The following is a 26,613-nucleotide window of genomic DNA, read 5'->3' on the forward strand; positions in this document are numbered from 1 at the left end:
CCTGGTCCCCCACAGTGCATCTCCCTAGACCTCGTCAGTCGCTGTTCTAGGGCAGCTGGAGGCCACAGAGGAGATGAGATGTGCATATGCTCCGTCAGCGACAGGGAGCCGCCAAACTCCTGCCCTGGAGGCTGGGCGCATGGGCACGACCAGGCAGTGAGCGTGGCTGAGTGGCCCTGGGGTACTGTGTCCTCTCTTCTCTGCAGGCGTGGGGAGAAGATCCTCGCCCACGGGCACTTCCTGGGGTGCCGGGTCTCAGCTCTTTGGTCTGTCCCCATGTTTAAGGGTTAGGGTGGAAAGTGCCGTGTTCATGTTCTCCAAGGAGCTAGATGTTCTGCAGACATTTACCTTTTGGGGTCTTTTTATGGCACCCTCTCTTCCATGCAGAGCACCCCAGAGGTCCCTCAGCATTCAATTCTTATGACAGCCAAAGAAATGATCTGTGAAACTAGCAAGAATATTGGTCAAGAATTTCATGGTTTTTTACAGTTTAGCTGAAAGTTGCTAAAACTTGAGACACTATCACAGAAAGCTGTGGGACTTGAGGCAGCCCCCTCTTCCCCGTGAGTTCTGAGAGCTCTTGTCTCTCTCCCATCATCAGGCCAGGCAGCCCCAGGGGAGCAGGGCTCCCTCCACCCTGCGCCTTCCACGGGTGAAGGCAGCACGTCAGTGAGCTTCGCCGGAGCCAGGAGGACTTTCGTGAGGCACGGAGTGCAGGTGGGATTTCCTGGGCAGCAGCACTGGGAAGGGACATCAGGCACTTGTCCCTGGCCAGGAAGGGCCTGGGTCTAAACACCTGTGACAGAGATGCCAACTTACATTTTGGGTATTTCCAAATATAATTTTCAGATGGTCACTCTCAGGAATATCTATACTTACCTAAAGGAACTAAATTTCACAACCGTCTGTCCATCCAGGCCATCCTGTCACCTCACAGTGCAGTGTCTGGCTCTGCTCTCTGCATGTCCCAGCCTCTGGTGTCCCAACGTCTCCCGCCCTCATCTTGCCTGGGAAGAGGAGAGTTGCTTGGGGAGTTCAGATGGAAAGGCGCTGACTCTGGAAAAGTAGAAGTGTTTTAATCTGGTGTCTTTGCAACCAGCCACCCATCTGTTGAGCTGGGTTCTTGGGCATGAGCCTTGCTCTGATAAAGGCATGGGGCTTCTGAGGGGCAGGGCAGGTGGGTGAGCAGCCTTCTCTCCGTTTGTCAGGTTCAGAGGGCCAGAGGCAGGTGCACCTCTGCTCGGTGAGTGCCTGTTTGTCCTTCCTTGGGTTTGGGCTGTCGTGTTGGAGGTCTCTGTGAGTTTGGTAGCTTTGATGCTGTGCCCAGGGCGAGTTTCAGGTCTGATAAGACCCTGGCTTCTCAGTGGTAAAAAGATCAGCCTATAGGTGGATAACTTTTTCCAAACAGAAGCCCCTTACACTCAGGGATTTCTGCAGAAACAGGATACCTGCTGTCCTTGGCTTTGGTGGCCCGAGGGAGGCTGCAGCAGAGGGTTCTCCAGGGCACGTAGGTTCTCAGGAAGTACTGGCCAGCAAGGCCACCTCGGTGCCTGCACTGTGGGCCAAGGGATGCGGGCATCACCTCTTCAGTGATGGCTAGCCCTGAAGTTGGGGACGTGAGCCTGCCCCGTGGTTTGCAGCCCACTTTCAGGCCAGGCCATGGCCATCCCCAGGACCTGTGTGTCTGAGCCCTGCCCGGTCCTGGGAGGGAACCTGATGCCCGGCTCAAAGCCTGCACAGCTGCTAGCTGGTCTTCCTGCAGAAGCACCCTTCCTCTTGTCTCAGGGGCTCTCTGGGCCTCCCAGTTGCCCTCCAGGGCTGGGAGCAATATGTGCTTCCCCCTGAGCTCTTCAGAGTCACTGAGCTCAGTGCTGACAGAAGTCCTGATCGAGTGCCTGGGAAGATGGTCCTATTGCTGGACCCCCGGGTGAGGCTGGGGCCGCCTCTCTTGGCAGGTGGGCTGCTCCATGATGCCCAGCAGCAGTCCTGCAGGCTTGGGTGTCAGGCTCACCCTGCACATGCTCAGTGTGGCCTCTGCGGTCCCTGCCCAGTGTCGGTGAGGGTGCCACCATCCTCCTGGGGTTGGGGGCTACACTGCAGCTCAGGGTGGGGGTGGGGGCAGTCTCTGGGATGCAGCTTCATCCTCCCTTCCTGGCAGCCTGTGGAACCTGGTGTTCCTGGGCACAGGAGGGAGCACAGGGGCTCTTCCACCCCTCCTGGAACTCTGCGTGTGTGATGGCGTCAGGTCTCTGTACCGCCACCCACCACCCAGGGCAGCCAGGCCAGAATCAGGGCTCCTTAAGGGCCCCCAGCTCATACCCCTAGAGTTGAACATGTGCCTGAGATGAGCTGACTGTGTGCCTGTGCCCGACACCATCTCTGGGGGCCCCTGACTCCTTGGGGGCCAGTGAGGAGGCTGCGGGCAGCAGAGGGATGGGACTGACCTGCACTCGGAGGCAGCACAGCAAGGGCAGTGGGGGCCCAGCAGGGACAGCACCCCTGAAGAAGGGGCCTTTCAGGGCCTCCGATGGGCAGGGCAGGCGGGGAGCACAGGGGCTGCATGTGGAGCCACCAGGCGTGTTCCTGTGGCCACAGGAGAGGACTGAGCCCACTCCTGCTTCCTGACCTGCGGGCGCACAGCCTCCTCCCTGCTGGGCTCCCGGGGGTGTGGGCCGTGTGAAGTGCTGACTCTTGGCTGAAGGGTGAGCTGATGGTTCAGCCAAGAGGCTGTGCCTGATGAACCTGGTTCTTCCAGCGTCTCAGAGGAGAAAGGGGACCCCAGAAGAGGGCCAGAGAGGGCAGGCAAGTAAAGGATGTGTCTTTGCATTCATCCCGAAGTCCACCCACGAATGCCTGGAGTTATGCTAGACTCCTAATGATCCAGGAGCCATGCTGTGCTCAGGAGGGCTGGTGGCCATGCTGGTCCGGCTCACGCCCAGGCGTAGGGAGGCTCCAGTTGTGATTTCCCAAACTCAGAGCCCCCAGCTGGGAGGAAAGGTGCACACTGTGTGTGCCAGTGACCACAGACAGACACTGGGTTCCTGCTCAGTTTCCAGCTGAGGAGAGAGGCAGTCGGTGGGAATCGGGGACCTGCAGCCCAGTTAATGTGGGTGGACACATGGACCAAATGTTGTGACCTCTAAAGCTAGACTCTCAGAGGCAAAGTAGTGGAGCTATCTCTAGTGTTTCTTGGGGTCTGGAGCAAAAGGGGTCCTATCTACCATAGTGGATTTTCCTTTTGGTGATCTCCTGGATGCTGTGGTTGGACACACAGTGGTGTTGGTGTTGAGAGAGTGGCTGGAGCTGCGTTTGGATGTAGGTGCTTCCTCTAGACTCCAGAGCATAGCTGCTTGCCCTGCCTTGCCTTTTGGATTCCCATCCCACCTGGAGCTGTGACATGCTGTTTCCCAGGAGGGGACGTGTGGGGAGAGAGAGGAAGGCCCTTGGCCCCGCACCGTCTCTGATTTTTGCCCCATATAAGACACCACAGGGACCTGCAGGTCCGACCCAGTTTGGCTCTGCAGGTGTGGGGTTCCAGTTCTGTTGGAGGGGCCTGTTTGTCCCTCCCTGGGACGTGACATCACACATGCATTCCTGGGAGGCAGTGGTGTCACAGTGTGGGCCTGGAGACTTTAGGAGTGGCCGGGCTCCTTTCCACTGCTTGTTCAAGGCGTTTCAGAGGTGGACGTCCACCTCTGCTCCTCTGCTGCTTCCAGAGCAAGACGATTCACCCCAATCACCAGGATGAGGTTGGGGCAGACCTTGAGTCACGTGGAAATGCCTTTGTGACCTATGTCATTTCCACGCAGGAAGTGCGGCGGTTTCCAGAGCCCCGGGGCCGTCAGTGGGCAGTGGCTATAGTGATGACCCTGAAGCCGAGCTCTGAGGGCCCAGGAGCCCCAGGCAGCCAGTAGCATCGTAGGCCCAGGAGGCCCTGCTCCATGGTGCAGGAGCCCACTGTGGGGCCGTGTGCAGGGCCAGTGCCCTCTGCAAGGGAGGGGACTGCAGCCCTGAACAAGTCACATACAGGGGAGAAGCGAAGCTCCGAGGCCCCTAGAAGCGCTCTGGTTGGGCATGGTATGGTCTTGTGGGCAATGCCCGGCTTGAGGCCTGGCACCCGGCTATGCTTGGAGCTTGTCACCTGGGAGGTAGGGTCCTGCTCACACCTGGGGTGCCGGGGGGCTGGCATGGTGGCACACAGAGGCCAGAATGAGAGGGGATAGGAAGTGGCATCATTCTTATTTTCAGCCAGAACCATGAAAAGGAGCCGGGCTGATGGCTCCTCTTGGCAATGTCACCACGCAGGAGCTGTCCCCTGCCATGGGCTCTGCACGGACCCCTCTGCCTGGGGGTCCGTGCCGGCTCCTGGAGGAGCTGCCTCTGCCGGCTCCTGGAGCCTCTTTTGCCAGAGCGGGGAAGGCGGCTCTGAATCCAGCTGTCAGTCCTCTGTGTCGGCCGCAGCCGGAACAGCAGCCGTCTCCAGGCTCTCCATCTGGGTGGCAGTGTGTTCCCACAGTGGCTGGGGCACTGCCTCTGCTGCTGCTCAGGGTCACATCTCAAGCAGAGATGCTGTTCTAAACTTGGCCTTCACTGTTAGCAGACACCCAGTTCCTCTGGAGGCCTGTGCCCTCTGAACAAGTGAGTGGCCTTCAGGAGCTTGACCGGCAGCTGTTCCTGCATCAGCCAGAGGTCCAGGCGCTGGCGTGTCTGCCTGTGCCCCTTCTGCATTTGCTCCTATGATGCTAAATTTCTTGTTCTTTGTTTTCATCTGCTTTATTTTTTGTTTTCCTTAAGAGGCCTGTGGTTTTAACAACATATTCCCTGAAACTGCTGAGAGGAGACGGGGCCTGAGCAAGGCGCGGCATGCAGAGGCCCACGGAGGGGGAGTTGCTCCTCTCTCTGTCCGCCCATTCACCCATCTGTCCATCTGTCCTTTTCTCTGCAGGTGATCTGCAGCCCGAGGACTGGCACTGAGACAGGCAGGGCCTCCTTGGTCTGAGAGCCTGGTTCCTTTAGCAGATGGAGGGGGACTGAGCATATGAGTGTGGTATCCATTCTTTGGAACCGTGAAGGCCTAAGATGAGTTCCTTCCTGAGTCCACCTTCCCTCCCTGGAGCAGAGCAAGGCTTGGGAGCCGTAGGCGCCCTGTCTCCAGCTGCTTCGGCAGCAGGTGGACTGATGTTGGTGGGCTCTGGCTGTGAGTGGAGGAAACACCCCACCCCACCCCAGGAGCTGTCCACAAGGGGCCCAGGTAGGCCTGGGGCCCTGGAGGCTCAGCCTGGCCTCTGCCCTACTCTCCATCGGGCCCAGGTGCAGGGCAGCAGGTGAGATGGGGCTCCTTGACTGGCCACAGCTGCAGTGTGGAGCCCCTGGGGCACCCTAGTGCATTCAGGAGAGGTGGGGGCATAGAGCAAGAAGAAAAGGGATTTTCCAAACTGCTAAAAGAATCTGCCTCTTGGAAGTTCTGCAGGCCCCAGTTGGTGGGACCACAGAATGCAGCCAATTCCCTGAAACCCTGAATCTGTCATTTAGAACAAAAGTTTCCCCACAGACACCTGCTGCCTGTGTTCTGCAAGTTCTGATTTGTGGCTTTGACTTCATTTACACTCCTGAGCCAGGGGAACACCCCCTCTCGGGGACAGAGACCGCCCCCTGCTAGTCTCTGTGCCAGCCTCTGGCCTCACTGCCACTCCCAATGCAGAGTGGAATCCAGGGACATAACAGAGCCCCTGGTGTCCTGGTCATCATCCTTGGGCCCTGGGTTCTGGGAGCAGTGGGTGAGGGTCAGCCTGCACAGCTGCCATGATGGGAGGCAAGAGGCGGAGGCAGGTGGACGAGCCCCTCTGCCCTGAGCCCACCCTGATGGCAGGAGGGCCAGGCTGGCCCTGCTTCTCCATTTCCCCACTGGTGTCTCCCTGGAGTCTTGTCTCCCCTGCAGGGTGCAGAGCTGCAGCTCTGGGTTGGGAGGGCAGCTGCTAGGAGCTCAGGCCCCAGACCCAGGGCCGCATGTCCTAGAGCTTAGAGCTTGGGACTTGTAAAGTTATCTTGATTATACAAATCAGACCCTTTGCTGTGGAGCATTTTAAAAACACAATCGTAAAGGAAGGCAGAGCCTCCTCCTCCTGAGGACCACCACCCAGGTCACTTAGCCCTGTCCTCCAAGTCCTTCCTGAGGACTCTCGGGCTGCCACTTCCCAGTGGACGCTCTAAACGCGTTCAAAGGCCAGTCGCTGCCCAGCCTGGCTGCTCCAAGGCATCCTGCGGCTCTCGGCAGGCTTGGCAGTGAGTCTCTCTCAGAGGCAGGAACTCATCTCAGAAGCTAACACGCCTCTTGACCTCTCAGAGCGACTGCTAGAGCAACGAGTCTTCGTTTCATTGGGCAGAGTTGGGGTCTCCCCATCTGGTCAGCAGTCGCTGGGACTGGGGCGAGGGGCCGCTTTCCACAGTCGTTGGGTTGCGTGCTGTGCGCTCTGTTCTCCACTGCTCTTCTCCCTGCTGGACTTGGCCGATGGCCTCTGTCTGGGTTGGCTCTTGGTCCCTGTCTTCCCTGCTTCTCCTTTAAATGGGTGCTGCCTGGGAGCTCCTCGGGTTCTGGGTCTGTGTTGGGCAGAGCGGCATGAACATGTCTGTGGGGGCAGACGTCCCATCTTTGTGGTTCCGCTGATACTGCTTCTCCATGTTGAAGTCTGAACATCAGAAAAGCACGCAGAGGTCAGCATATGAAGCAGGGCTTATTTAAAAAGGGGCCACATAAATTTCTCCAGCGAGCGAGAAGGGGCCATAGCTGGTGTTCTGCCCTTTTTAGGTGAGGTGTTCTGTCCTAGGGTTCCTTTGTTCTCCCACCTCCCCCCAATCTTTCTCCTTCCTGCTCACGTGACAAGGCCCGGGAATGCTTGGTGTGGCCCAAGGTGGGAACTGGTGGGCTGCAGGGAACGGGCAGGTGGAGTAGACAGGGACACAGTCACCACCTTACAGCTCCCTGGAGGGAGGGGGAATTCCTGGGACAGGTCACCTTGGCAACAGGTTGGAGCAGGGGCAGGTTGTCGATCCCTCAGGGGACAGTCTCCAACTTCCCAGACTCACTCCGATTGGCCTCCGGGATCACCTGACGTGATCTGCCTCTCTACCCTGACTGCCTGTCTGAGTCTAGCCTCACAGTCTGTCCTGATGAAAGGTCTGAATGACCTGTTTTGGACCAGGGGGTGGTGGGCCACGGCACTGGTGCAGAAACTGGAGCCCTGTGCTGTGTGGCCGGTGGGTGGGCCACCCCACTCTGGAAGGGGAGTGGCCCCTCTCCAGAGGCTTGGCGGCTAGGCCAGAGTGGGCGAGGTGAGTACGGACTCAGATGCCCTGGGTAGTGGCACGACGTCCTGGAGATGACCTTGAATTCTGGGGCAGCAGTCCCTGTTTCCCCCTGCTCCTGGGTCCCAGCCCTTCCATGCCGGTGGAAGGACCGGAGTGACGCGTAGAGAGCAGGGACACGGTGGGGCTTCCTCCACAAGACTAGGCACCAGAGCCCTTCTGTGCCGGCATGAGCTTGGCATGAGGGCAGGGGGAGAGCTGGGCCCCACCCACAGTGACTCCCTGTGCCTCTCGGAGCCTGATGCTGGCGGGGCTGGCGGAGGCCTGTGGGGAGCTTCCTGGCCACGGTGCCAGGAGCTCAGGGGCAGCCAGCAGTGCGCCCAGAGTGGGTGGGAAAGGGTGTGAGGCCCCTGTGCTCTCTGGTGTGGACCCCGAGGCATGGCCCCTGCCCTGTGAACCCTGTGTTTAGACATCCCTCGGTGAGACTCCGTTCTCGGGAGCTGGCTCGGCAGCCCGCCCTCGTCCCGACAGCCCGGATCCCTCCTGGTCCCTGGGCACAGGAAAGCTGGGAGCCACACTGTTTTGCCAGCCCGAGGCCTTCAGAACTCAGAATTGAGGAAAACTTGCTTGCAAAGAATGTTCGCTTTTAGATCTACATGTGTTTCATTACTGTGTCGTGTCTCATGAGGTCCGACGATGGCATGAGTTTATGAGGCCCACATCCAGTCTATGTAGTCACGAGATTGTGCTTTATAAGTGACCTTCTGAGGAGGCCAGAGAAAGGTAACAGATACTTGTCACACCTGGTGACAGTGGCTGCTACCTCAAGTGGCCTGTCCACTGCCTCTGGACAGTCAGCCCCTCTGTTGGGGGGAGACCAGGCTTCAGCCTGTGGGAAGTGGCATCTTGAGTAGGTCCAGGTATTTCCAGGACTTTTATTACTTGTGAATCAGACATATTTATCTTACTTACATCTGTTATTCATGCACCACATGTGGTTTTCAGTTTTGCAAGTGTTTAAGTGTAGTAAGAAGAGGTGGACAGCAGCACAGGAGGCCCCTTCTGGGGCATAGTGTTGGCAGAGAGTCAAGCCCCCGGGACCCCTGTGGTGCCCACTTGCAGGGGGGCGGGGCTGCGTCAGGAGCCTTGGGCTCAGAGGGGCTCCCTGATTTAATTATGCAGATATTCATATCACTGGGAACAACCCAAGGTTCAACAATAGAGCACTGACCATTATTGTAAATAATGAGTGTTACTGAGAGCTTGTAAGTCACCTTCACGTAATGATTCTGTTTTTCATCAAAATGCCAAAATGCTCACCAAGTGATCTTTCGAAAGAAAAGCCAGTTACACCGTGGCATGTGCTGTTTAGTGAAAATAGAGGCATCTCTCTTGTAGAGATACGGATCTCCCCCAGCTGCAGTAGTGGCTCAGATGACAGTGTGACAAGTCGCCTTATGTGCCTGTGGGTGGTGGCCTCAGATGTTTCCCTCAGCATGGACCCAGTGGGCCTCGGCCCCTGCTCAGTGTTCCCTGAGACTTTTTAAAAGACAAATTAAGTCTAAGGCGAGTTTGAAGTTTGCCGTTTGGATCCGTCCTGAGCTCAGGCCTTCAGCAGTGCTGACCATGCTGGTCAGCATTCTGGTGGTACAGAGCTGGGCACGGTTAGACCCTGAGAGGGCAGCAGATGGGTGGCTGCCCACCTCTCTTCTCTGCAGTCTCAGGGCTCATCTCTGAACCAAGGTGCAGGTTTGCATTTTTTTTTTGTTTGTTTTTGTTTTGTTTTGTTTTTGGTGAGCTGCCAAATTCATGCTGAAAATTTCCAACCAAACCAACAACCTTAATTGTCTATAGTACAGTATTGATTTTGTAAGCCCCTGACTGTGAGCTGTTCACACACGGCGGTGTACATCTGCTCACAGAGCCCTGCTCACGTCGGAGTCGGGGAGGGTCCAGAAGCCTTCACCTTTAGGAAGCCCCGGCCTTTCCCAGGGCAGCCTGGTGCACCCCTCTCCCTCCTGCCTACCCCCCCCCCCCATGTGTGTGTGTGTGTGTCTGTCTGTCCTTCCTCTGTGTCTGTCACCCTCTCTCTCTTGTTTTACTTTCCTGGGAGGTGGGTGTAGCCCATTTCTTTTCCCTGAGAATATCTTGGCTTTCTGTAGCCACAGGTAGTCTTTCTTTTTAGATCAAAGCTTGCTGGAGCATGTGTATTTGACACAAGTAGAGCTGGTGCCCTGGACCCGGGGCTGAGGGGTACCCTGTGGGCAGCGCACCCTTTGCATGCTGGGTGCCCAGCACTGTGCCGTGTGTTGCTCAGGATGCAGGGGTGATCGCCAGCGAATCCTCCTGCACTAAGAATCTGTGGGCCTCTCCACTGGCCAGAGCCGCCCCCTCCCCAGCAGCAGGTGCTCTGCCCTGAGCTCCCCACGGACCAGGGAGCCACCTTTCGCAGGAGGCCTGCTCCGCTCCTGGCCGAGCTCTGCTGAGCCACTCTTCCTTCCACCCAGCAGCCTGCTGGAATCGGCGGAAATGAGGCACATGACGTGATCACCCCACACAGGAAACAGCCGCCAGCCTGGCCACAAGCTGCTGAAGGCATCACAGTACTTCCCGCGTCAGGGTGGTGCCCTGACTGCTGTCGAGGTCCCCTGAAGCCTCAGAGGCCATCGCAGCCCTGGCTCAGGTGGTGGGTGGTGTTTCTGTCTGGGCTACAGATGCTCAGTGTGCCTGTTGCCCTGCATTTCAGGGTCACATTCCTGTCGTGGTGGCCCAGGCTGTGCCCACATGGTGACAAACACAGTGTTCCTTCCTGAACTTCCAAGGCATGGCACAGCACACAGGGCAGCACCAGGCAGGAGCAGGGAGGGTGCCGCGGGCAGGGCCATCTGTCCCCATCCTGGGTCTGCTGGCAGTCATCTGTGAGGTGGTGGTCCCCAGGAAGTGCCCTGGGGCCCCAGAGAGGCTAGGGAGCTTCACCTCGGCTGTGTGTCCTCATGTGCCAGGCTGGTGCCTCTCTGGTCTCCAGGCTCTCAGTGAGCAGGACCCTCTGTTATCAGGAGTGTCAAACAGCTCTGGCTGGTGGTGGTGAGGGACACTGACTGGGTTCCCTGTGTGGTAACCAACCGCCTCTGCTCCTTTTCAGCCCATCTCTGCCTGCCCTTGACTGGCAGCTGCCATCCCACTCGGGCCCGTATGAGCTGCGGATTGAGGTGCAGCCCAAGTCCCACCACAGAGCTCACTATGAGACGGAAGGCAGCCGGGGGGCCGTGAAGGCATCGGCCGGAGGACACCCCATTGTACAGGTATGGCTCGGTGCGGGCTTTGGTGCTCCTGCATCCACTGGGCAGCCTTGGGACAGCTGCTCACCCAGCTTTTCCCCCTCGGGTTTTAGAAAACGATGGCCTCCCAACCAGTTCTGCTGAATTTCACGTATAGTAAGTGGAGAAGTCCCATTGTCTCCTCAGTGTAGATGCCCTTGACTTATGTGGCCTTGTGTCCCAATAAGCCCCTTGTAAATGAAATACTGAAAGTCGAAGTGCACCTACCTCCCCCACCTCCCGGCCCAGCCCTCCTGATGGCAGGCTGACTGTGCCATGCCTGTGGCTGGCGCCCAGCACAGCGGCTGGGGAGGAGAACCTGTGCTGCCTTGAGGAGGGGAGACCCGGGCCAAGCCCCTGTGCTCCAAGCGTGCCCAGCCGCACAGGGGGCTGCTTGACAGCGTGCCCAGCAGACATCTGCATGCGCTTGGACACAGGGGGGTGGTGACTTTCATGGCTCTGCTCTCTCCTTGCTGAAGGCCTTGGCCCTGCAGCAGGATTCTGCAGAAGTGCCTGTCACCTCCTACCTGGCTTTTTGTTGGCGATGCAGGTGCTGGGCTGCTGGCCCTGGACCCAGGGAGACTGTTCTCACCCGCTGCTGGGCCACATCTGAGGGAGCTGGCGAGGGGACAACCTGTAGCAGGGTCCCTGCAGGGCCAGGCTCTCCCTGTGTGGCTCTGGTGGCACTTCCTTGCCTGATTAACATCTTGGCAAAGGAAGCATCCAGTTGCCACAGACTTAGAGTGTCCAGCAGTGACAGCCAGGGAGGCATGTGGTGGCCAAGAGGGACAGTGTGAGACCCAAGTTAGTCTCTCCTCTGCTGGACATTGATTGCATCCTGGTGGCTGTGGAGGGGCCAGCACCCCCCCAGCTGTGCCTGTGTGCTCAGAGGCTCAGCTCTCAGGGTGCTGCTGCTGCCGTCCAGGACATCTCACGGGCTCCAGCCACACGGAGCCTTGGAGAGCCTTTTTCTCCAGTGCCCCAACATCACAAAGCATCACAAATTCCCTATGATTTGGGGAATGATGCAAGCCACAGGGGGAGCTCGGTAGGCACCCTGTATTTCTATTTTATTCCATTTAGGTAAATAAAAAGCCTGCGAGGGCAGGAGCACGTGGAGACAAATGGCTGTTTGCCAACGCGGCAATCAACCGCCTGGAATTAGCAGGCGAGGCGCAGAAGCAAAGCACTTTAGCCGTGCTCACAGATGGTGTTGAGGTGATATTTGTGGCCCGTGTGCTTGACGCCAATTAATACCCACTCTGTTAGCTGCTTGACGTGAGAAAATGCAGGAGACATCAGCACACAGCAGCCGGCTGACATTTTAAGCCTCCACCTTCTCAGGTGGAAGCAGGTCAGATAATGCGCGTGTTCAGTTGTGCTAAATAACGACAGGCATTTACCTCCCTGTCTGGCTACGTTTTCACTGAATGAAAGTGCATTATTGCTGAATGGGAAAGATATTTAAAAGGAGAGGAAATGAGTCTGTTAGAGGAGGAGGCATGGAGACCAGCAGTGGAGAAACAATGGCTGAGCACCCCCATTTGTTCTAAATCATATCAGTGAGGGGCACTGGCCGAGAGCTGAGGGGGCAGTGGCCACGGAGCTGGGGGACGTGAGCCTGAGCCCAGTGTGAAGGCAGAGTGTCAGGTCAGAGCTGTTCACGGCGGTTGATGGTGGTGGTCCTGACGCTGTTCCTTGGAGGATGGAATGTGGGTGGGGTGGAGAGCTCACGGACCCCTTCCCATGTCTGCTAAGGGCTCTAGAGGTGCCTGGCTGCACCGCACACCATGCTACCGCCAGCACCCAGGCAGCGGCTACCGTCACGGACAGTGTTGAGCCACTGAGACGTTTGGGAGGATTGTGAAATCGAAACGGTCATTTAGAGTGTCTTTAAAGTGAATCCGCACAATTATCTAAAACTAATTGTACATGTTGGTGGACAGCGGCAAATCAGGGCAGGCTGGTGGTGTTTCAGCACTTGGTCCCCCAGCCCCTGCATCCTGAAGAAAAGGAAATGCCAGGTCTGTTGGCATTTCTCCTGGTGACAAATCGGTGCTGGGAGAGCTTTCTGTGTGCCCATGCAGAGTGAACCCACATCTGTGCGGGCATGGGGCAAGCAGCAAGAGATGGGGGTTGGGGGCTTTATTTTCTTTCTTGGTTGGTGGACCACAAATTGGGTAAAAATAGAGTTTGTACATAATTACAAAACATACTAAAATAGAAAACTCTCTGTTGCCATGAACGCTCCGTAACCACAGTTCCCTTCTGTACTGTTGAGTTGTTTTGGCACATCCCTCAGCACTTCAGCCCTGACCCTCAGCCTCCTCTTGCTCTCAGAGCTAGGTACGAAGCATTGTGGCCACAGATCCCGTGTTGGGGCACAGCACGTGGTCAGCGGTCACCTCTGCTGCTGTGACCATTCAGATCCACCATACACATGGGCACCTTTGCATATTAAAAATTCTGCTCCCTTCTGTGTATACTCCAATTTTTCTTTCTTTATGTTTTAAAAAATCTGTCCATAAAAACCAAAGCCAATGATTGCAGAATGCAAACCCCCGGCAGAGCCCGAGAGGAAGACAGGAGAAGAGCAGAGGGGGACCCTGTCTCTGGTGCCAGGGCAGGTGTGGACGTGGCTCACCCCAGCATCCTCTCCCTACTGCAGGAGGCCAGATGCTCAGCCCCATCCGGTGGGGCCAGAGGTGGCAGTGCTTCAGATAGGGCAGGGCACTGCACCTGGCCTCACCCGAGGTTCCTCAAGGCTACGGAGTCCCACTGAGCCCTGGTGCGTGCGAGGGCAGGACCCCTTCTCTTAGTCTAGGGGCCTTCCTGTGGGACTGTGCCATGCTCACAGGGTTGAGCCCTTCGCCAGGGACTGCATCACTCCTGTCCTCCCATGGACATGTCCTTGTAGCCATCTAGCAGCCACTGGCTGTGGGAGGAGAGGCCCTGGGTCTGCCTGGCCCTGGGCAAGGGCTGTGAGCAGGCTGCAGAGCTGCCTCCAGAGCACAGGTGGGTCCTGCCTCTGCCACGGCGCTGAAGCCCAAGAGGGAGGGCTGTGGGCTCGCCTGCACCTTCAACAGGCCTTTTCCTCCACAAAGAAGACGCCTGGTTCAGGCCATCCAAAAGGGCTGTCTGGGACTCTGGACGAACCTGAGGGACCGCCTGTCTTGGGCTAGCCTCTGGTGGTCAGTTCTCCTTGTCTGTCCCGGCTGCAGTGAGAGGAGCTGAGGAACCCCAGCTCTCCTGAGGTAGCGTCCTAGGGAGCACGTCCTGGAGGCCTGTGGAGGTCTGGGGCCTCAGCAAGGCTCTGCCCCGCAGGCAGGTAGAGCTCTGCCTGGAGGGAGTCCACTGACCTGGACCCACAGAATCCAGCTCCGTTTACCAATCACCAGAATAGCTTGCTGATAGCATCTGGCCTGCACTGGAGGCTGCTGTGCCTGAATAATTAACCACTCAAGTGCCAAGCACCCAGGACCTGGCATTTGGGTTTATAGTTTATAGCTCCTCGGTGAACAGTGGCCCATAGCTCCTGCCTGGCCCCTGAGGGTTTGAATCAGCCACAGAGCGGGGCACAGCAGTTCCTGCCTGTGATCCCAGTGCCTCTAGAGGCTGAGGCAGGAGGACCACAAGGTGCAGACCAGCCTGGGCCACTTAGCAAGACCCTGTCTCAAAATAAAAAATAAAAAGGGCTGGGTGCAGCTCAGTGGTAGAACACCCTGGGATCAATCCCCAGCACCAACAAAACAAAAATATCAGCAGCAGGCAAGGCTAGGGCAGGGTTGCGGGCAGAGACCCTGGGAGTTCTCATCTGTGGGTGTGAGGTGTGCACTCGGGGTATGCACAGCAGGATGGGGTGCTGAGGATCGGGGAGCGCTGGGCGTTGGGCAAGGTGTCGGGGACCAGGCAGAGGGGTCCTGGGAAATTTCCTCAGGCTTCTTGGTTTTAAGGCCAATTTTGCCCCCATAGGCCCAGGGCAGACACTTTCCCTGCCATACAAGAAACCCAGCAGCAGACAATCAAGGGATGAGGCCCCCCAGAAGGTGCCCTTGTTCTTGGATCGGTAACTTTGGCGTCTGAGTCGGGTGACTCTCAGTCACTGGGCACTGCAGGCAGCGCCTTTCCCTAGGCCAGAGCATCAGAAGGCCAGCATCGCAGGAGCAGGCTCCCGAGCACTCCCTGTTGGTCAGTGGCCACGGGCCTCTTCTACCTGAGCCTTGCTCTGCTTCTCTCAGGTGTCTGTGCGCCACACAGGACTAGTGAGCCAGGGCTTCACCAGGGCCCAGGGAGAGTGCATGCCGGGAGCCAGTGGCCTTGGTCTGCTCCAGCCCAGCCTGGGGGCTCCCCAGCTGAGGTGCCCTGTGGACAGGAAGACGCAGCCTCACTCTGCTGTGGGCAAGCCTGCGGCCTGCCCAGCAAGTGGGTTGGTTCTGTGGACTGGGCTCAGCCCCTGGACGGCCTCTCCTCTTTCAGGAGGTTCAGGGTGAGTGTAGCACCCTCCCGCTCCCCACGGGCACAAAGTCAAGGGTTCTTAGAGGTGCTTTGGTCCCCTCTGCCCACACTGCTCAGTACCAGTGTTGGATCGTACCCATGGATACGGACAGATACCCAAAAGTGCTGTGAGGAGGGCCCTGGTCACCCCCGAGTGCATGTTCCCTGTCATGCTCCTCCCAGGAGCAAAGCCACAGTGTCCCACAGCAGTGCACCAGGTGCCAGGGACGGTCCAGTGGCAGCTCTCACTAAGTGCATGCCATCACCATGGGCAGCAGTGACGCCTGGGAAGGCAGGTGGTCCAGAGGACTCCCAGCATGGCTTCCAGACACACCTGGCCCCAGAGGGGATGTGGAGCTGAGCTGAGGTCCTCACTGCCAGAACCTGCCTCGAAGCAGAGTCCACGCAGAGCTGGGCACGGAGCCCCGTCCAGAGCATGGGTCCCCAGTCCGAGTCCTCAGCCAAACCTCCAACTCTGGAGCACCAAGAGAGTTGAGAATGAGCCCGGCCTGAGCTAATGACTTTCCTTGACCCTGAAGCGTTCACGCACTGTGGGTGGTTTTCCTGAGTCTTCTCTGAGGGCAGGACCCTCTCAGGTGGTTTCTGGGTGGAGGTGTGGGTGCAGGCCCTGCTTGGTGTCAGTGGGATGCGCAGCTTCTCTGGGCCCAGATGAGAATCAGCATCTGAGTGAAGGGGACAGCAGGGATGTCCTCAGCTGGCCCTCTCTTGTGCCATGTGCAGGCTTCTTCCATGTGGAACTGTGGCCTCCCTGGGCCACCCTGCAGGGGCTCTTGCAAGGGTTCCTCCGAGAACCTCTGGCAGCCTCAGGGGCACCGTCTGCCGTGGACAGCTGTTAGGCGTGAAGAGTCTGTCCTGTGGGCGCCAAGCTGTGTTGTGGAGAGGGCTGTCTTGCATGGCCTGCAGGGGGCGTTCTTCTGAACCTGTTTTGTGGCTGCTTCCTGCCTGGCCCTGGCCAGGCTGCCAGGGGTTGCTGGACATGGCCAGCACCCTGTGGCCTGTGCCAGGCTTGGCCAAATGGGCTCATCATCAGCATCTGCCCCCCAAGGGAGAACCCTGGACTCCTGTGTGTGGACGGAGGCCCTTTCTCTGCGTAGTGCACATGGCAACTGGCTCGCCGAGGTAGACAGTTGCCTCACTGGCTGTTGGACTTCCTCAGCAGCACCTCGTGGGCAGGGAGAGGGCAGACCATGGGCCGAGGTCCCCATGATGTGACAGAGCCTGGGTGGCATGGCAGTGCCAACACAGGGAGTCCTTTCTGAGCCAAAGTGCCTGCAGTCCCTCCCCTCCTCGTTCCTAGCCCCTCCTCCCATCCTTGGGGACCCCGAGGGCTTCCTCTGTTCACACTGCGGACACTTGTCATGCTGCCAGTCCCTCCCCTCTGTGCCAGTGAACCCACCAAAGTGTGCCCCATTAGGACCCAGAGGGTCCAGTCCCAAGAGAGAGGAGGGCACCTGCTGCAGGCACGCAGACCAGCTCTGCAGTGACGGCCCTGCTCAGGGCCTGGGGGCCAGGAGTTGGCCTCCCCGAGTGCCTGGGCATCCCTCACGGCTCGCTCCACATGGGGCCAGCCGCCCTGGAGCAGCTCTGTCCCGGGTGTTCCTGTGTGTAGGGAGCTGGCGGGTGTCACTCTGGAGCCTGGGGATCTTTCAGGGGTAGAGGAGCAGGTGGCCCTTTCCCACATTGTCGGGCCTGCCCTGCCAGCTCTTGGACTCCTTTCTGTGCCCCTCGGAGAAGAGCTGTGCAGCCCTGAGTGGGTCCTGTTGCCCATGGAGGGTAGGTCCTCACGCCGCAGGCCGGGGGCCACTGGCTCCTGGCCTGGGGAGGTTTCCAGAACCTGCAGTGGACCTCCCTGATGGGCCCTGAGGGCTCTGTCTCTGGACCACTCTTTGCTAAGCAGAAGAGTGGCTTCTCTGCGTGTTGTTAGTTAGAGATGTGGATGCAGAGCTTCAGTGCAGAGCCTTCCTCAGTCCAAGGCTCCCGCAGTCCCTCCCTTCTGATGCTCCCTCCTGCTTCTGTGCCTGCTGGGTCCTGGGTGCTGCAGGCAGAGGAGTCTGTGTTCGTCGGGAGGCCTGGCTGCCTGCTGGCCCCTAGCTGGAGCTTGGTTGCCTCTGGTGTGGGTGGAAGAGGCTGCCCACACGTAGGCCAGCCCAGGGACCTGCATCCCTGCCCCCAGGGAGGCTTCCAGGTGGGGTGGACCAGCCACGGTTCCACCTGCCCGGAGCCCCAGGACCCTCAGGCCCGCACAACTTCCCAGCCTTGCTCAGGTTCCCCTGGTCAATGCGAGGGGCTGAGAGATGAGCCGTGAAGGGACGCGCCCTGGCTGAGCTTTGCCCAGGGTGTGGCTCTTCCTTCGCTCCTCAGCCTCTCCACCTCAGCCCTGGCAGGAGTCGGCCCTGTGCCATGGTCCCCTGGGTGCTCAGGCACAGGTACAGATGGGTACCTTCTCAGGAAGACCCCAGAGTGCTGGGTGAGGGGCACCAGCACTCCTCCCGGGGGGCCCTGGCTGAGTGGTGTTTCCACAGATCGGGGTTGAGGAGCTGGGAAAGTGACAGTCTCTGGAGAAACCCGAGGTGCAGAGCCAGTGAACAAGACTAGACCTCCTGGGATCGCAGCCCTTCCTTGTAGAGGAGGGCGTGATGGCCGGTTCCCAGGCATCTCCTGGCTGCAGCTCGGGGACCATCACCAGGTGTGGTGCTCCTGCCCTGACCCGTACCTTCGCACTCTCTGATCTTGATTCATGAGCTTTTGTTCCTCTGGGTTCTGCCTTTGCTTGCAGCACCAAGCCAGGTCATGGGATCGGCATCTGGTGGAGGTCTGAGGTCTCCACAGGATAAGGGTGTGTGGGTGTCAGGACCCTGGTCTTGTGCTCTTCAGCTCCCTGCCCCCAGCCTCACGGAACACCAATGCCCTGGGACAGGTGTCCCCTGCTGGTGCTGGGACTGACTGCCAGGACCGGAGAACAAAGCAGGTCTGGTCTTTAACTCTAAGAGGCCCAGCATTCAAAGCAGCTGTGTGGGCGGCCAAGCCAGAGGGGAGCTGCAGGTCCCTGGAGAGGCCAGGGAGCAGCATTTCCAGGAGGGTGGCTGGACCACTGGCCTGCTGTTTGGAAGCTGGGCAGCAGGGCTCCTTCAGGAGCACCAGGGTGACCCTCAGGTCAGAAACTGCACCAGATCTGGGAGGCCAGGGGGAGGGGACATGGTGGGTGGGAGGCTGGCCCAGAAGTGGTGATGCAGTCTCACAGGCCCCCTGAGCGGTCACAATCAGGGCCTGTGGCTTTCCTGTCTGTGTGTTAGGTGTGTCTAAGGCTCGCTCCACCGTGGAATGGAATGAAATGAAACGCAGAGTTTTGTGTGAGGTGCTGGGAGTGAACTGAGGGTCTCACACATGCTGGAAAAGCTCTCTGCCACTGAGCCGCACCCCAGCCCCCAGAGCTCTCGGAATAAGCTGAATAGTCCATTATTAGAGGCCCTGGGAGGCTTCAGCCCCCACAGGTGGGAGGACTGGACTGGAGGAAGGAAGTCCTCCGCTGGCTTGGTGGACGTCACCAGCACAGGCAGCCTCTGGGTGGCCAGACTTTCAACTGTGGTGGTGCTCATCCCGTCTCCAACCCCCTCCAAAAGGCAGAGGCTTCCTACAGAGGGACCCGGAGTCGGAGCAGCCTTCCTTCTGAAGGCCCGTGAGCGCGCATGTCCTCCCTGCCGCTGTGTGTCACGGAGCCCGCCAGTCCCTGCAGGCTCACCACTTGTGTCCCCTGCGAGCCCTTGATCCGTGTGACTGTAGCAGACCCGGTTTGTCTGTGCTCATGAGTTCATACCACATATAAATTCTGGGTGAAATAACAGCACTACTTTATGCAGGGAACTCAGCATGGCTCATCGCACATGTTCTTCTACACACAAAAACAAATGCACCCGTTTCCAAACACACACACACTGACACACACAGTACACTTGCACACACACTCGCACACAAGCCACTCATTTGCATCCACATACGCTGACACACGATCCACTCACTTGCATACGCATGCGCACTGCCACACACAAGCACACTCACACTCAAACACACATCCACAAGCACATTCACTCTTGCACACATATGCACATGTGACACACATGGTGCACACATGTATGAACATGCACACCCCCACATAAGTAAGTTGCCTAGCACATGTGTACACATGGGCAAACACATACACATGCAACACCCTGAAAGCAGAGGGCACTTTCTCCATCCTGCATGAGACCCGTCTCACCCCTGAGAGCCCATTACTACCACATCTGAGCCCCCACCTGGCACTGTGCAGCGGAGCTGGGTCCCCACATCTCACAGTGATGACTCAGAGGATTCCTGGGGTCACCTGCCAGGTGCTCTGGATAATTTAGGCAGGCGTGCAGACTGTGCAGGTCTCTGTTGACACCCTTTGGGTCTCTGTCAGTGAAGTGGAGCTGTCCGTTAGTCCTCCTGGGAACAGGGCTGGAAGGTGCTGCAGAGGCAGACCAGTCTTGGGTGGTCCTCTCTGGTTCTGTCTTGGTCCCACAAGGTGTGCCCTGCGTGCACCTGAAGCACTGAGATCAGTTCCTTGGTGCATCACTTGTCTGGGTGGTCTTGTTCAGCTGGCCACAGAGCACCCACACAGTGGGCTATGCAGTGCGAGGACAGGTGGGCCTGGCCCTGGCACTGCAGGGAGCCCAGTGTGCTGCGGTTCCTGGAAGAGGGCCAGCAGAGCGCATGGAAGGACCAGGCTGTCATCAGGTGCAGAACTGCGTCCTGTCTGCATTGTGCATAATGAGGAGTCGGCACTTAAACCTAATTTGGGACAGTGTGAGTACAGCACAGAGGAGCTCTTAAATTAGTTCAGTGGGGGGTTTGGGGTCAAAAATAGTGAATCAAGCCCCCAGGTTTGGTTCCCAGTACCACAAAAAAAAAAGTGGAAGCGAGTTTGTGAGCTGGATTCTCCCTCCCTGCACACCTTCTGGGTATTGGGAAGTGCAAATATTACCTCTGGATCTTAAATACACAGTTTCCCTTTAAACCCTTGAGCACAACTGTGCGGGGTCTGGGAGGAGGACTCGCACCAGCGTGTCCAGCTAAGTTTCCATCAGTTAGCTGCCTTGTGGGTTCCATGCCGCCCCTCACTGCAGATGGCACCAGGCTTGGCAGGATAAATGTGTCCTGTTTCCCTGTCACCTCGCTGTGTAAGTGCTGAGGTTTGCACAGGAGCTAAAAGCAGACACTCGGGCACAGGACACTCAGGGCTCTCACACCTGGGGACAGAATGGCTCGTTTTGTTTAGTTTAGGTGAAGCAGAGAGGCCACTGTTGTGACAGGCAGCTCTGCAAACATGATTCTGACAGATGTCGCTGTGTGCCAGAGGCAGGAGAACCATGCAGCAGGGCCTGTGAAGAAGCCACGTCTCTCTCCTAAAATGAGCCTCACGTTTTGAATAATAGATGCTCACCTCCCAGGCTAGACCTGGGTGTCCCCATTTCCACTGGAATGGCACATTTTCTAAAGCATCAACTCATACCCCAACTTTGCAGGCACCATCAGAGAGCTGCTGTGGCAGGGGCCCTGGGGAGTCTTGAATTGTCATTTTAAAGTTATCTGTCCCCACCAGGCCAGGCTGGAGCCACAGGCTGCCCTGAGCCTTGCCCACCAAGAGGATTTTGGTCTAAGACTCGTTTATTTGTTCTTGTGTAACAGTTCTCAAAATGGAGTACTCAGAGGCACGATTTGTCTCTGTGTCTCTGCTTCCCTTTCCCTCCCTGCACTGTAAAACAGCTGAGTCCAACAGAGTGAGGTTTCCTGGCCAGCTTCTAAGTGGACACAGCTAGCCTGGCTGCCTGAGAGTCCTGCAGCCGGGGTGACTGGAGACTGTTGTAGAGACTCCTACTTCCATGCAGGAGAAAGGCCTGGGGGTCAGGTGGGGCATCTTGTCCCTGTGGGTCAGGCCCCTCTGATCTGCATGCCTTTCGGGTGCTCAGCAGGTTGGGTACTCAGTGGGCAGGGCAGATGGGGAGAGAACACCTGTGCTTTGGCTCCACTGGCAGTAACCACAGCTCATACAGGGGCCTGGGGCCTCGTGTCAGCACCCTCCACACATGTTCCTCACGTGTGGCCTGAGAGCGCCTGTGGGCAGTCTGGCCAGCACTGTGCGTCAGGAGGAACACAGCTTTTTGTACAGAAGCATCGTTGGGAAGTGATGGGCCCATGGATGCTGACACATCACAGAGATGAGAGATGATGCCCGCATCTCCTGCTGAAGCAGGGAACAAGGCTCCCCAGCCAGGTTCCTCCAGCCACGTGCCGAGCACACAGGAGTGCTGCCCAGAAACAGTGGACCTGAGACCCATGGAGCTGCATTCTGATGTCTGGGCTACTGGCCACCCAGCCACAGAGCGAGTGCTCAGCTGTGCAGCCCAGCTCTCGTGCCCAGAGCCATGGCGTCCTGCAGGCATGTCATCAGGGAGACTGGTGCAGGCTGAAAGAGTGGGCGATGGGCCCACCAGCCCCACAGCAGAGGGCTGCTGACAACTATTTCCTGTCCTGGCCCCGGCACATGAGCAGCCACCCGCAAGGGCTTCTGTCCTGGGTCCCGGGTCTCCATATCTGCCTCCAGGGGGAACCAGGCACGGCTGATGCCCATACTGCTCACTGACGGTGAATCTGGATCCTGAAGGCGGGGCAGTGGGTAGCAGCTGAGGACTCCTTCCTGAGCCCTTGGGTTTATAAATGTCTGGACTCCCACTTGAGGAACTCAGGACAGTGATGGAGTCTGGCCATCAGGTTTCCAGGGTCAGTTCCTGCTGGTCCAAGCTATGCAGTGGACATGGGGTAGATGGAATGAGATCAGGAGGGGTCTTGCAGCCACTTTGCACTCTTAAACATGACTCCCTGAGGCTCGTGATGGTCTCAATTGGGTTGGGAGGAAGATGGTCTTGGGCTGAGACCTCCCAGGGCACTCACTGGGCCGGACGTTAGGGAAATAGAAACTTGTGTAAATAAACTCCTTAGCAAGACGGTCGAACTTGGGGCTAGCCCTCAGCCAGCCGCTGCCTGCTGTGGCTTCCACTTCAGAGTCACTGGTGACTGTCACCCTGGTGACCAAGCTCTCCTGAGCCTGCCCGGGGGCGGGGTGGAGGGCAGACCCTCGGGAAGCCCCAGCGGCAGCCCCCTGCAGCACCTCTGTGCCCGAGGAGCGGCTCTGTCTGTGCCTTTTAGCCTTTGGTTTCACAGGGCGCACGTTTCCCGCTGCGGTGGTGGCCCAGGGACCCATGGTGGAAGGAGAGGATGAGGCTGGACCTGTCTGAACTGTGATCTCAGCCGGACTCCTTTTATCTTGTGCAGTGTCAGAGCTGGCCCCGTGCCATGTGCTGACAGTTCAGAGGGGTTAACAAAAGTCACGATGCCTTGGCCCCTCCGGAGGCATGGCCTGGCCAGCGTCCAGCCAGAGCTGTGGCTCTGATGTCTGTGGGAAGGACACCTGAGGGGCTAGCACCTCGTGAAAGGCTGGCATCCACGGCGGCGGCAGCTAACCGCAGGGCCCGATTCTCTGCCCCCCATTTTAAAGCTCACTGTGGTTCCCAAGTTGGCATGAAATTCGACCAGCCCCGGAGGGCGGAGTCCTGCTGAAGTCAAGCGGGCGGGCGGGGCTGGGTGGCCCTGCAGCGGCTAGTCTCCAGCCACTCCCTCTCCTCCCTGCGCATTCCTGGGTAGTCTTTGGGCTTTGCTTCTTCCCAGGAGCCCCGCTCACTCATGGTGCTTTGCCCTCCCAAGCCCTGGCGGTGCTTCCAGACAGACTCCTAGTGGCTCCCCAGCTCACCTGTACCTCCCCATCCTTCACCTCTGTTCCCCCGTCCAGCCTCCTGGCCACTCTGCCGCCTGCCCCCAGGCCTCATGCTGACCACAGCCCCGTGTCTCAGAGGCAGGCTCGGGGCTGAGCCAGGGCAGGATAGCCCTTGGTGACCGTGGTGACTGCTCCAAGGCTCAGGTCTGCCCCAGAGCTGTGGCAGCACAAGCCCCTCCCCACCACCTGGGTCAGGCCAGGAAGGCTTCAGGTCTGTGGCTCAGGGTGGCAGACGTGACTTTATTAGGAAGGACAGGAAAGGAGAAAGGGTACCCTCTCCAGGGAGAGTGGGTCCTCTCAGAGAGGCGAGGGTCGGCGTCCTCCGGCCCCCCAGTCGCACCAGCGTCTCAGGGAAGTGTGGGCCTCCTCCAGGAGAGGGGCTGGGGGGCCCTCCGGATTGGGCTCTCAGGAGGTCTGGGCTCTCGTTGTGGCCTCAGTTTCCTGCCCCTTTGACCTGCCCTTGGAAGCTTTCCCTGTGAGGGTCTTGATGTCGGCTCTGGGTGAGGGGCCTCTGTGGGTCCAGGTGGTGAGGGAGGTCCAGGCTTCCGCTGGGGGTGTGATGTGACCCGTGGCTTTCCCAAGGGGGTGTATGTGGCTGGGGGTGTCCACATCCCGGGCCCGTCTTCCAGGCCTGCGGGCTCGACTGTCAGAGCAGGCTGCGCTTTTCAGTGGCCCTTCCTGTCCTCTCCTGGCTCAGCCGCCCATGGCTGACTAGCCACAGATCAGTGACCAGGAGGAGGCTGGGCCAGCAGGGAGAGGGAGCTCACAGCTTACCCCAGGCCCAGGGCCCCGCTCCTCCGTGCGTGAGGTCTCCCCTTGGCCTCTGTGGCGTGTGGCCAGCATGGCTGTGGGTATTCAGCTCTGGGGGACTCTGGGCGGAGTCTGCGGGCTGCTGGGTGTCAGGCAGAGGCGCCTGCCAAGGCCACCCGACCCCACTGCGGCTTACCTCCGAGATCCTGTGTGGTTGGGGACGTCCTCTAGGGCACTGACCTGCCTGGGGGCAGCCACACCGAGCCCTGCAGGGGCCTGCCCAAGGTTGCTGGCTCCAGCTCTGGCCACCCCCCGGGGTAGACTGGGTCTTCTGCCCCACTCAGGAGCATGGACAGGGTTTCCACACGACCCCGATTCACCTGGGCAACACAGTGTGACTCTGCTGCTGGCCTCGCGTCTCAGTGACCATGTGGCGGGGAACTTGAGACAGTGTGAGGAGCAAGATGAGCTCATGGATGGAGCAGCCCAGTGCCGGGCAGCTGAGCCCATAGGACCTCCTGTAGTGTCTCCCTGAAACCTGGCCCCGCGTGTGGGTTCAGAAGGACGCTCCGCGTGGGGCTGCCTGGTGGAGGAACTTGGCATGGCCACCTGTCTTCTGGTGCTTGTCCTGTTCCTTGTGACCTCCTCTGAACAGTCACCCTGGTGGTGGAGGGGTGGCCCCTGGTGGTGGAGGGGTGGCCCCTGGTGGTGGAGGGGTGGCCCCTGGTGGTGGAGGGGTGGCCACTGGGGTGGAGGGGTGGCCGCTGGTGGTGGAGGGGTGGCCGCTGGGGTGGAGGGGTGGCCACGCTGGTGGTGGAGGGGTGGCCACTGGGGTGGAGGGGTGGCCACGCTGGTGGTGGAGGGGTGGCCGCTGGGGTGGAGGGGTGGCCACGCTGGTGGTGGAGGGGTGGCCGCTGGTGGTGGAGGGGTGGCCACTGGGGTGGAGGGGTGGCCACGCTGGTGGTGGAGGGGTGGCCGCTGGTGGTGGAGGGGTGGCCACGCTGGTGGTGGAGGGGTGGCCGCTGGTGGTGGAGGGGTGGCCGCGCTGGTGGTGGAGGGGTGGCCGTGCTGGTGGTGGAGGGGTGGCCGCTGGTGGTGGAGGGGTGGCCACGCTGGTGGTGGAGGGGTGGCCGCTGGTGGTGGAGGGGTGGCCCCTGGTGGTGGAGGGGTGGCCCCTGGTGGTGGAGGGGTGGCCACTGGGGTGGAGGGGTGGCCGCTGGTGGTGGAGGGGTGGCCACTGGGGTGGAGGGGTGGCCACGCTGGTGGTGGAGGGGTGGCCGCTGGTGGTGGAGGGGTGGCCACGCTGGTGGTGGAGGGGTGGCCGTGCTGGTGGTGGAGGGGTGGCCGCTGGTGGTGGAGGGGTGGCCACGCTGGTGGTGGAGGGGTGGCCGCTGGTGGTGGAGGGGTGGCCACTGGTGGTGGAGGGGTGGCCACGCTGGTGGTGGAGGGGTGGCCGCTGGTGGTGGAGTGGTGGGGCTGGTGGTGGAGGGGTGGCCGCTGGTGGTGGAGGGGTGGCCACTGGTGGTGGAGGGGTGGCCACGCTGGTGGTGGAGGGGTGGCCGCTGGTGGTGGAGTGGTGGGGCTGGTGGTGGAGGGGTGGCCGCTGGTGGTGGAGGAATGGCCACTGGGGTGGAGGGGTGGCCGGGCTGGTGGTGGAGGGGTGGCCCCTGGTGGTGGAGGGGTGGCTGCTGGTGATGGAGGGGTGGCCCCTGGTGGTGGAGGGGTGGCCGCTGGTGATGGAGGGGTGGCCCCTGGTGGTGGAGGGGTGGCCACTGGTGGTGGAGGGGTGGCCGGGCTGGTGGTGGAGAGGTGGCCGCTGGTGGTGGAGGAATGGCCACTGGGGTGGAGGGGTGGCCGGGCTGGTGGTGGAGGGGTGGCCGGGCTGGTGGTGGAGGGGTGGCCACTGGTGGTGGAGGGGTGGCCGGGCTGGTGGTGGAGAGGTGGCCGCTGGTGGTGGAGGAATGGCCACTGGGGTGGAGGGGTGGCCGGGCTGGTGGTGGAGGGGTGGCCGGGCTGGTGGTGGAGGGGTGGCCTTCCTGGGGTGGAGGTGTGGCCACTGGTGGTGGTGGGGTGGCCTTGCTGGGGTGGAGGGGTGGCCTTGCTGGGGTGGAGGGGTGGCCTTGCTGGGGTGGAGGGGTGGCCACGCTGGTGGTGGAGTGGTGGGGCTGGTGGTGGAGGGGTGGGGCTGGTGATGGAGGGATGGCCACACTGGGGTGGAGGGGTGGCCTTGCTGGTGGTGGAGGGGTGGCCTTGCTGGGGTGGAGGGGTGGGGCTGGTGGTGGAGGGGTGGCCTTGCTGGGGTGGAGGGGTGGCCTTGCTGGGGGTGGAGCGGTGGCCTTGCTGGGGGTGGAGCGGTGGCCTTGCTGGGGGTGGAGCGGTGGTGCTAGAGCAGAGCAGGTGGTTCCACGGTGGCTGACTAGCTGTCAGCCCAGGGAGGCCTGGATGAGCCTGTGACATGGGTCCAGCAGCCCACCCCTGCCTCCCGAGCTCTGGTCACTTACCCCAAAGGGAACTGGTATTCAGCACACAGACCCAGAAGTGGGCTCCTGCTGAGTGTGACCTGGACTTGTTGCCACCCTGGCAGGTGCATCTGGCTGCCCTGGGCCTGCTCTGGGCCACGTCTGCCTCCAGGCACGTGGGTCCTGGGTCCGGTGCTCTTGAGGCCTCGCGGTACCAGTGGCTCTGCTGAGTGCAGGGATGATGGGAATGTCGTGGGCATTCTGCCATGTGGGGTCTGCCCCTGGCTGCCAATGGACTGCTGATATGACCACAGCTGGCCTGTGTCCCGGCCATGTGGCTGCAGCTGCCTGAGGGGGAGGTGAGGCGCAGCATGCTGGTTGGAAGAGGGATGCCCAGCCTGGCCTGGTTCCATGCACTGTT

The 26,613-nt window shown here is 59.7% G+C and overlaps 1 protein-coding gene across 11 annotated transcripts in view; it reads left to right on the forward strand.

Annotated features, from left to right (window-relative positions):
• Positions 1-26,613, forward strand: part of NFATC1 (nuclear factor of activated T cells 1) — a 103,767-nt gene that overhangs the window by 20,452 nt on the left and 56,702 nt on the right. For all 11 annotated transcript variants that reach the window (XM_081262654.1, XM_081262645.1, XM_081262650.1 and 8 more), the window contains one exon: positions 10,445-10,604. In XM_081262654.1, the coding sequence (XP_081118780.1) occupies positions 10,445-10,604 (160 nt within the window). The remainder of the gene's footprint in view (positions 1-10,444; positions 10,605-26,613) is intronic.

This window comes from Spermophilus citellus (genome assembly GCF_964194105.1).
Source record: "Spermophilus citellus genome assembly, chromosome: 12".
Classification (NCBI taxonomy): domain Eukaryota; kingdom Metazoa; phylum Chordata; class Mammalia; order Rodentia; family Sciuridae; genus Spermophilus; species Spermophilus citellus.